The sequence below is a fragment of the Hibiscus syriacus genome, unplaced genomic scaffold (assembly GCF_006381635.1).
Source record: "Hibiscus syriacus cultivar Baekdansim isolate YM2019G1 unplaced genomic scaffold, ASM638163v2 tig00111582_pilon, whole genome shotgun sequence".
NCBI classification, from domain to species: Eukaryota; Viridiplantae; Streptophyta; class Magnoliopsida; order Malvales; family Malvaceae; genus Hibiscus; species Hibiscus syriacus.
The window spans coordinates 9,077,801-9,088,459 of record NW_024063126.1 but is presented as its reverse complement, the minus strand read 5'-3'; the positions used below and the strand labels follow the sequence as shown (position 1 = coordinate 9,088,459).

General features: G+C 33.9%; 1 protein-coding gene across 1 annotated transcript; it reads right to left on the bottom strand.

Moving 5' to 3' along the window:
* Positions 1-4,746: 4,746 nt before the first annotated feature.
* LOC120165181 (bidirectional sugar transporter SWEET14-like) lies at positions 4,747-6,905 on the bottom strand. The gene is made up of 6 exons (XM_039174760.1): positions 6,815-6,905; positions 6,703-6,739; positions 6,401-6,614; positions 6,161-6,322; positions 5,225-5,344; positions 4,747-5,017 (listed from the first exon to the last, which is right to left on the bottom strand). The coding sequence occupies exons 1-6, from the start codon at positions 6,864-6,866 to the stop codon at positions 4,775-4,777; spliced, it is 828 nt and encodes a 275-aa protein (XP_039030691.1). The 5' UTR covers positions 6,867-6,905; the 3' UTR covers positions 4,747-4,774.
* Positions 6,906-10,659: the final 3,754 nt, after the last annotated feature.

The window sequence follows — 10,659 nt, the reverse complement described above, 5'->3', positions numbered from 1 at the left end:
CTTCCCATTCTAATCTACTCACCGTCCGACCTCTGTTTGACGAATCGAAACCACCATCGTGTTCGTTGTTGACCGATGAACAAACCCCTTAAATCAATTGAAGTGAAACGTTATCAAACGCTGTGAATTTCATGTCAAAGTTTCAAATTTTTTTAGCACCACCGCCGAGAAAATCTTAAATTCATCACCGATTGTTGCTCCATTTTCGACACCTCCCGCACCATCGTGTTCCTTACATCGTTCCGAGTCCACTGGTGTTCTTCGTTTCTCCGTCGTCGCAGGCGTGTGGAGGGGTGAGAAAGTTAAAGTTTTCGATGTTCGGAATCGAGCTCTCCACCATTCAAAATTGTGAACCGAGCTTGGTAAGTGTCTCAAAATGCATTCAAATAATTTTTAGGAATTTTTCTGGGAATTTTCGGACACTCCACGGCATCGCACACGCCCCAAGCACTGCCCCTGCGCATGGGGAAGTCCTAGCCGCATGGTGATATGTGTGTAAAAAAACTCGGGTGCTAGTTCTATAAATAGTTTTAGAATGTTGCCTAATTTGTAATTAATTTCTGTTAGGGTGATATTTTTGTAAAATTATTGACCGTCGACTTTGATTGAAAAAGTCAAAATTTTTGAAAAGTCATATTTTATGTTTTATGACGTTCCGAAATCATTTTTGGGGTCTGTTTTGCCAAATTCAAATGTTTTTTTACTGATTTATCACCCAATTCGATCCATTTTTTGGAATTAAGCTCATTTTTTATGTAATTTCTGTTGATATGCATCTGAGGAATTATTGGAAGATGATTTCAAGATTGATGGCATTCGAATGGAATTTATATGGTCGATCAATATGGCACAGAAATCGAGGCAATATATTACTACCTCTTTATGCTTTATAGAACATGTTGGTATTGGTAAATGCATGAATGTAAATGTTTGGTCTCATATGTGTAATTAATGAAGTTCTACACTCGATACGAATGTGGTAGAAAGTATGTAACTGAATATGGCTCAGATGGCTATTATAAGAAATTGAAGGACAGTTAGAATTAAATTACAAGTTCTGGAATTAAGTGATATAGGAATCAGCCATGGATATGTAGATTATAATTTATCTCATTAAAGGTACTTAGATGAGAAATTATTAGAATACTCTGGTTGAGTAAAATTATGAAAATACCCTTATGTTGTAAGATGACAAAAATTGTTCCTGGAAGTTGGTTAATAACTCTGAAAAGACATTGATCCGGTAAAATTACTGATGTGCATCAGAAATGCTAGTTTTGCTTAGGAAATGCGGATAACCAGATTTTAAACTCAAGAGGGTTTGTGCAAGATACTAGAAGTATGTTAATGAATCATTTCAAGATCAGAGAATGTTCGGGAAAGCAATTAACCATAGAATCTCTAAACAACAATTATTTTCGTTAAGAGTTAATATCGAAATTATCTGGTTAAGAAATTACGAAAATGCCTTTGAGAGGTAAAAATAGTCCGAGTTGACCCTAAATGAGAAAGTACTTTGAGGATTCGTACTTAAATTGATAAAGTACATATTTGATTGTTAAGATCCTGACTTAGTGCAGAAAAATTTTTGATATCCCGTTTGTAAAATATGAGAAGGCACTTGACCCGAAAATATCCGAGTTATGAGTAAATACCTGAAGAATAATTTATCGGGGTTTTTTTGTAAGAATTATTCAAAAGGACTGAAATAAATGATAAGTTTGAATTTAATAATAAGATCAGACGGAAGGAAAGGATTGAAATACAGTGGATCTGTAAAATGACCAGAATACCCCTAGAATTGAAATGGCCCAAGAATATCCTTATGGCCTAGACTAAGTACCTCGAGCTCTGAAATGAATGGAATAAAACCAAACACCAAAATGACCAAAATACCCTTATGGCCTAGACTAAGTAAATATTTTGGATTAATTAAGGAATCCAAGTAAATATGGGTGTTGTATTACCCTTAAAAGTTATGGATCACAAATTAAGTGAGTTGATCAACCTTAATGATATGTCAGTACATGATCTGCACATATATTACTTGAATGAGTGTTCGTCTACTCAAGTTTGGCTCGATGATAATTGTTTGAAGTATTCAGCTCAGCTCAACTCTAGATCACATTCAGCACTAAGAATTGGATATTTGTTCAACAAATCAACCACGAAGATCGAACTGAACTGAAAGAAAGTACAATATGTATCCGAAATTCAGAGATGTCTAAATTAATCCTGAAAACTCTAAAATAACTAGAATGGACTTGACTGCTAAATGAACTAGGTAACCTCAATGACTAAGGATTTAGTAAGTGATTTGGATAAGTCTGGAAACTCTGATGAGTTTACATAGTGTCCAATTACTATGAGTTATGAACCAAAAATAAAGTACATCAGCATTTCATGATATCGTTGAAGTGTGGAAATGAAATAAAGACCCTTGGAAGACCCATTCAGCGATGACTCCAAAGATGATTTATGGACATTAATTGTTGTTATTAAAGAGTAAATATCTGAAGGACAAAGAATGAACTGGTCAACAGGCATTAGTTTTGGGAGTTGTTCAACTTGAGGTATTTCTATAATCCAATCGATCGACATATATTGTAAATGTCATGAACTTTCATTTCTTCCTTATCAGCTCAAGTCTCATTCTGAATAACTGATGATTCCATAAGTTATTGATCTCTTCTAATAGTGATTCTAAATTCCAACATTATATCGACATACTGAAGATCTGTGTTTCTCTGCTTGTTAAGATTATCCAATACCTCTAAATAATATCTGTAAACTCCGGTGTGTTCCTAATCACTTGAATATTTTATCTGATTTCCGATTTGAATTCTGTTATGATATCTGACATGGATTTTGATTTGATACTTGACCTGGATTCTGATCCGATACTTGACATGAATTCTGATCTGATACTTGACTTGAATTATGTTTTGATTTTTGATATATCTGTACGGACGGAACATGTTTTATTGGGGGGCATTGTTGGAGGAAGAATATTTATAGGTTCCTCGGCTTTGTGTTCAGGGCCTTACTGGACGTGACGTGGTTGTATGGTTTTGGGGAACCTACACATTTTGTTCGTGACGGATGGGGGTATATATATATGTTTTAAAAGATCTGTATCTTTTTACTGGTTTTACGGTAACACACTAGATAACCTATTCTGATCTCTTAAGCCTAGATATCCGAAATGTTTCCATCTGAATTGAATACTATCTGTTACTACCTGAGATATCAATGAGACCTCAGCTCAGTCTAAAAATCTGTAAATATCTGAACCAATAAGGAAAAAAATATGTTTATTTGTATCTGCACGTTCTTCAACATCATATAGTAGTTTTGTATTACTGAGCTTTCTGAAGCTCACTCTATTACTCAACATTGCAGGTTAAAAGAATTGTACCAGTGCAGTTATCGACTTCAGTAAGTGAGTTCTTCTGGCGTTGTTTGCAGAGTATGGTACATGTGATTAGAGGGCATGCAATTGTATATTGTTTTATATTCGAGTCTAAAAATCTGTTTTAATTCTGCATACCGATTAATGATTTTATGAGTTTACATGTTTTGATAAAAAGTTTTAAATTTTTCGTTATTTTTACAGTTGGCCGCTCCAGTGACCCTAATGTGACACTCCAGATCGGATCGGATTACCCGCATCGGTCTGAGGGGTTACAATTTGAGCGTTCATTATTGTTGTGTGATTTCTTAATGACAATGACTCGTCTAGAAATAAATCACTGTTAATTTCATTTTTTTACCTGTATTAAAAATGTCGTTTCAATAATCAAATTGGTGAGGTAACTAGTAAAGACATATTTTTACAAGATTCTCATTTAGTTTACCATAATTTATCTCTTAGTTTCTTTTATTTTATTAAATATTAAAATGGCGAGTCAATTAATTAATTAATTAATTTTATTTTGATTAGAGATGGACATAGGTCGAGTTTCGGCCAACCTAATTCAACTAAAAATTTTTAACCCTTCACCCGAATCGAGTTGAATCAAAAAATATATACCCTTCAACCGATCTAACCTGACCCGATTTTTTAAGATAAAATCAGAACCCTATTTGATCGATCCAAAATAATAATAAAATATTATTTTTATTCAATAAAAATAATTATTTAATTGAAAAAATAATATATAGAGTATCATTGTAATTATTCATAAATATATAAGATAAAATTATATTTTTTTAGGGTCGGATCGGATATTTTTCACCCTAAATCCGAATTCGACTCGAACCAAACATCACCTTTAAAAAATCTGACCCGAACCCAATTTTTTATATAAAATCCCTGACCCGATCGGATTGAAAACCGTCGGGTTCGGGTTCCATGCCTATCCCTAATTTTGATACCTAAACTTTTTTTTCTTTCATGATCATATTTAACGTTTAGTTTATGTTTCATGTTTGTTGTTGTGTTAAAAACTTAAGGAAACTTATTTACATGGCATTTCTATGGGTAAATTATATTATTCATCAATTAACTATCTTTCAACTCTTATTTTGATCACTAAAGTTTAAAAAGTTTCAATTTAATTACGCAACTTTCAAATTATTCCTGTTTTAATCACTCTGGTTTATTTTATTGAACTTATTACTAATGACCATATTTAACTGCAATTCAAATTAAAAATTTGATCATCAAAAGAAAGAGGCTACGCCAATTCTTCCTATATAAATCAGTTTCTTTTCGTATATTATTACTCTATTCTTTCATACAAATAGAGAAATGCTTCATAATTTAAAGGGTTCAAACGTTGAGTTCACTAGGGACGATTTGTGAGTTGCTGCTAATCGTCCCACCAACTCCATAATTCACGGCAGCTTCTTGAGCCTGATTCAAAGCGCTTTGTTGGTCACCGGTGCTCGGAAATCGCTCTAATTGGAGCTTGCCGCCGCTTTCCGGCTGGACGGATTCTTTTGTTCCACCGCGATATAGAACGTATAATATCATCTGAGTTACCCCGAAGCTGAACCCTAAGATGTTTGGTGTCTGCAACATAATCAAGAAAATATAATGAAATGAATTGATAGATAACTTTTGTTGTATCGTAGATGAGATTGAATAATAATTATCGGGTACTCTTTTCTTCTTTTGTTGTCTCGATTGAACTTCGGTTCGATTAAATTACGAGAAATTTTTAACGAGGCTTGTCTATTTTCTCAAAAAAAAAAAAGGAGTATAGGTATAGGTTCTTACTGCTATGTAGAAATCTCTCAATGAAAATCCATAGAGGAACCACGTTATGGCACAAAGAGTCAAGAAGAATGATAATGGGAACGGCATGTATTCCACGCTCTTCGTTTTCAACACAGATCTCTACAAATTTATAAAACAAAATATTAAAAAAAACGAAAAGTGGAATATTATTTCATTATTGATAAGGTTAAGGGTAAAATATCTATTGGGTCACCCACTTGTTACTTAGCTTCTGTTTTGGTCACTCAACTATTATTTTTAAAAGACAATGATAAAATTAGCCTCCAAGATTTACAAAAATGATCATTTTCTCCTCTATTATTTTTTAAACGTTTTAACCCCAACGCTTCAATTTTTTGTAAAAAAAAAAGCCACAATTGGATAGAAATTTTTAATTAAGTAACGATCAACATATGTTGGTGATGTAACATTTTCATGTGTGTTTAATTGATGACATGACATATGTCACATTCTCAATTAAACTCATGAAAATGACACGCCAAAAACATGTGTTTACTGTTGGTCAATTAACGAATTCATCCAACAGGGGTTGTTTTAACAAACAAATTGAAATTTTGGGAGTTAAAATGCTAAAAAAATAATATGTGATAAAGTGACCATTTATGTAACGTTAGATATTAATTTTTTCTTTATGCCTTTTTAAAATTATACCTAACGTCACATTTTTTGTTATGTTTTGTTCACCTATCGTTAAAAAATTAATGATAATGCTGATGTGTTATCATAAGGTAATACCACATCACCATCGCTGTTAATTTATTAACGACGGGTGATCAAAACAAAACTAAACTGTAACGTTGGATAAAATTTTGAAAAAAAATAATAGTTGGATGATCAAAACAGAAACTAAATAATATGTGAGTGAACAAATACGTAGTTTACCTAAGATTAACAAGGCAATGGGTTTCTTCTTACAATGATGCTAAGGGGAGCAGCAAAGACACAAACGGAAAAGATGGCACAAATCCACCCAACAATAGACACCCGAAGAGGGCCATGGAATGATGCGAGTGTGACAAGTATGATCAGTCCTAATGCACCTATATTGAAAAACACCAGCAACTTTGTCGTGTATATCTGCAGTGCATAATAAGTAAGATCACCACGGACGGACGTAGTATTTTATGTTAAAACGTTAAATTTATCAATACATACCCTATCACTTTTGGTAGCATAAATCATGTATAAGAAGAGATAAATGGATTCGATGCAACATCCAATGGAATTAATGGTGATGAGCATGGATGCATCATGTTTCTTAAGGAAAGCATAGTACAGGAGCAGCATGGCACTGAACAGTGCTACTGAATACGGTATTGATTGAAAACCTTCAGTTGATTTCTTCTTGAAAATCCTATAGAAAGTGGGCCTTAATTTTGAAAAAAGAAAAAGAAAATCGTTAACATATTCATATTCCCATACATGAACCAAAGCTTGAGGATTAGAAGAAAACTTACAACGGGGCAAGATAAACCAGGAAAGACAATATATTTCCTGCAGAAAACAAGGATTAGAAGAAAGCTTACAATGGGACAAAGAAGTTAATCAATTATGGAATTAAATAGATACCAAGAAGGCCAAAAGCAGAAGAGAAGCTACGATCATGGATGTTTAATGCCATTGTTGTTGATGTGAAGCTCTTTCTCTTAGCTTGGATATGTATGTGCCAGTATAGAGTAGAAGAAAGAGCTTATGTTTGTTTCATTGCATAAAGCCCTATATATACACATACACATACCCATAGTTTTGAAGCTTGTTTATTTGATGATGATGGCATGGCACACATAACTTGCTTTGTTCTTTTGACATTGAACTGTTGATGAACAATCTGATGAGCTGTGATACTTTATGTGGGCGTTTTTAGTTTCATATCTTTTGCTTTTGATCTCTTCATTTTGCTTATTATGTAGCTGTATAGGTTTCTAGCATCACTTTGTCTTATAGCTCTATATGCTTTACCTGCTTCAAAGTGTAAAGCTCTTGCATTTCCCAAATTAAGTCCATTTCAAATTTGTTTTTAGCTTTTTTTTATCAATGCCAAGTGTATAACACTATATGTATATACACCCTTTCCTCAAACTTAATGTACTAGCTAATGAAGTAGTCCATTTCTTTAAGTTAAGGTTTAACTAGAGAGTTATGACATTTCGTTGAAAGAACGAAACTAGGATTATATATTTGGAAGAATTAAATTATTCAACTTCAAAAAATAGATATCTATTGAGTATTTAAACTCAAAATTTAAATATAAAAATAAAACTTAATTTGATTCATACTTAAAATTATAGAGATTTAAATTATCATTGAATCAAAGGTGGAGGACCCAGGAATAAATCGAAGGGGTGCGGGTGGGGACAGTAGCTCCTTTAAAAATTTAAAATTACCATATATTTTAATTTTTTTTCTATTTATTTTATATTGAAAATATGTTTTCGTCCCCATGAAAGTTTATAAATTTATCTTCTCTTAAAATTTTAGAGATTCGTCCTCTAACATAAAATTTTGTGTCTTTCCCTGGAGTACCCCTCCCAAACTACGTTTGGTTTTGTGTGGAACATTGCTAGATTCCAATCTAATGGTGTAAAACGTTGTTAGATTCCAATCTAATGGTGTAAAACGTTGCTAGATTCCAATTACGTCACTTATTTGCATGGAGCATTTCCAAACTAGGGATTGAAGAATTTTAGCTTACATACAAAATATTTCCCAATACTTTGGAAGATAAGATTGCATCTTTTAGTAAATAGTACTTGGAATCAGGGATAGATCAAGAGGGGGTGTCAAAGGTGCAATCGTAATCTTTGAAAATTTTAATTTCTCATATAATTTATGTATTTTATTTCTATTTTTTATTGATGATCTAATTTTACATCATTAATTTTCAATACAAATTTCTAAATTTACACCGTAGCATAAAATTTTGTGTACGTTCTAATTTGAAAATTATAATGGAAAACAATTAATGTATTTATTATGGTACCAATATTAATTGTTGAACAACTTATATCATTAATTTGCTCATCCATCGTTATTTAAGAGAAATTATTGTTCTTTCTAAATGTTGCATCCATCATCTTTAATTATTATTTGGCAAACAAAATTAAAAAAAAGAATTAAAGCATATAGAATTGGGGATGGGCACAAGACTTGAACATGACGGGTTTCGACTTGATCTTATCTTATTGAGTCGGATTTTTAAAAAAAAATCAAAGTTCGAGTCGGATCGGGTTTTTTAGAGGACATGCTTGAGTCAGGTCGGGTTCAGGTTTAGGGTGAAAAATATCTGACCCGACTCGAAAAATGTAAATTTACCTATATATTTAGTGATAATTGCAATAATACCCTTTATATATATTTAATTAAATATCTATTTTTTATTGAATAAAAGTAATATTTGTTATACATATATTATTTTGAAACAGTTCTTTGAGTTTTTTCTCAAAAAGAGGGTCGGATTCGGGTCGGGTGATGGGTATATATTTTTTACTTTAGTTCAAGTTGGATGAAGAGTGTATAATTTTTGAATTAAATAAGGTTAATCAGAAATCCAACCCAACTCGGTTCATGCCCATCCCTAGATACAATACAAGGTGTCAGCCGGTAGACAAGGTATAAAAGCAACATTGCTTGCATGGGGATGGCTTTAGCTGTTTGATGTCGTGAAGCAAATGGTTGAGAAATAAGAAGAGAGAAGACGAAAAAATGTGATATTAATTGGAAATGTACAATGAGTGCTTAACTGATCAAATTAAAAGTAATTATTTAGGTATGATGGAATAATCATTTTGGTTCAATTTCTTTTAAGAATCTTAGATTTTAATACTGTTGACGAAAACGGGTAAAGAAAAACGAAAGAACACGAGAATTTTACGAGGTTCGGCAATGTGCTTACGTCCTCGGTTCCTAGGCGGCGCTAGAATTTTATTCAATGAATGTTTTAGGTCTAGGTTACATCTCTATTTATAATAGAAAACCCTGGTACATAATTACAAAATCAACCCTGTACCGTACCGCGGGGGCTACGCCCCCGCACCCTCAACCCACATAATTTGTAACCCCACAACGAGACTTTCTTTGTAAGGACAGTTGATGTTTGCTGCGTTCGCTTCGCTCACTTCGCTCCATCTCCTGTCCTCTTTACTGGTATATTTATGAGCCATACCTAACAAATCTCCACCTTGGCGAATATCCTGCCCCTTGGAAACTTCAATGTGGGTTGGGTTACCTTGCTTCTTTAACAACTCGAAACATTCAACAAGTCCAAGCAATGCTTGAACTTGTCTGTCGTAACTGGCTTGGTGAACATATCAGCGGCATTCTCATCAGTATGTACCTTCTGAAACAAAACCTCTCCAGATGCAACCAACTCTCTGATCTTGTGGAACCTTACATCAATATGTTTAGTTCTAGCACGATACACCTGATTCTTAGCCAAGTGAATAGCACTTTGATTATCACAAAGCAACTGAACTCCACCTTGTTGAACACCCAACTCCTTCACTAAACCAGTAAGCCATAAAGCTTCTTTTGCAGCTTCAGCCGCTGCCATGTATTCAGCTTCAGTTGTAGATAGTGCCACGACAGATTGAACAGTAGACTTCCAGCAAATAGGCCCTCCACCAAGAGTAAACACATACCCTGTCGTAGATCTTCTATTATCCAAGTCACCTGCATAATCTGAATCCACATATCCTACAACCAAAGGATTATCCCGCTGACTCCCAAAAACAATTCCATGTCCCACAGTACCCTTTAAGTACCGAAAGATCCACTTGACTGCATCCCAATGTTGCTTACCAGGTTTAGACATGTACTTACAAACTTGACTAACAGCATGAGCTAAATCAGGACGAGTACATACCATCGCATACATCAAGCAGCCAACAGCATTAGAATACAGAACCTTTGCCATATTTTCAGCTTCCTTATATGTCTTAGGGCACTGTTCTGATGAGAGCTTAAAGTGATTCGCCAATGGAGTGCTAACTGGTTTCGCGCTGCTCATCGCAAACCTTTCTAGCATTTTCTCAACATAACCCCGTTGAGATAGCCGCAGTTTCCTTGAGTCTCTGTCCCTGAAAATTTTCATTCCAAGAATTTTCTTTGCAGCACCTAAATCTTTCATATCAAATTCCTGACTCAATAAAGTTTTCAAACCGATAACATCATCCATGTTCTTCGCAGCAATCAACATATCATCAACATACAGTAATAGAAAAATAAAAGAACCATCATCAAGGCTCTTAACATAGACACAACAATCATACTCACATCGGTTGTAGCCAATCTTGATCATATAGGAGTCAAACCGTTTATACCACTGTCTCGGAGACTGTTTTAACCCGTACAAAGATTTCTTCAATCTGCAAACTAAATGCTCGTTTCCAGGTTGAGTGAAACCTTCAGGTTGCCGC

Excerpts from the sequence above, each read along its gene's own strand:
- LOC120165181 (XM_039174760.1), bottom strand. The coding sequence starts at position 6,866 with ATGGCATTAAACATCCATGATCGTAGCTTCTCTTCTGCTTTTGGCCTT. Across the intron at positions 6,323-6,400 it reads ATGCTACCAAAAGTGATAGG|ATATACACGACAAAGTTGCT; the intron begins GTATGTATTGAT and ends TATGCACTGCAG. Across the intron at positions 5,018-5,224 it reads TGAGAGATTTCTACATAGCA|ACACCAAACATCTTAGGGTT; the intron begins GTAAGAACCTAT and ends ATTATGTTGCAG.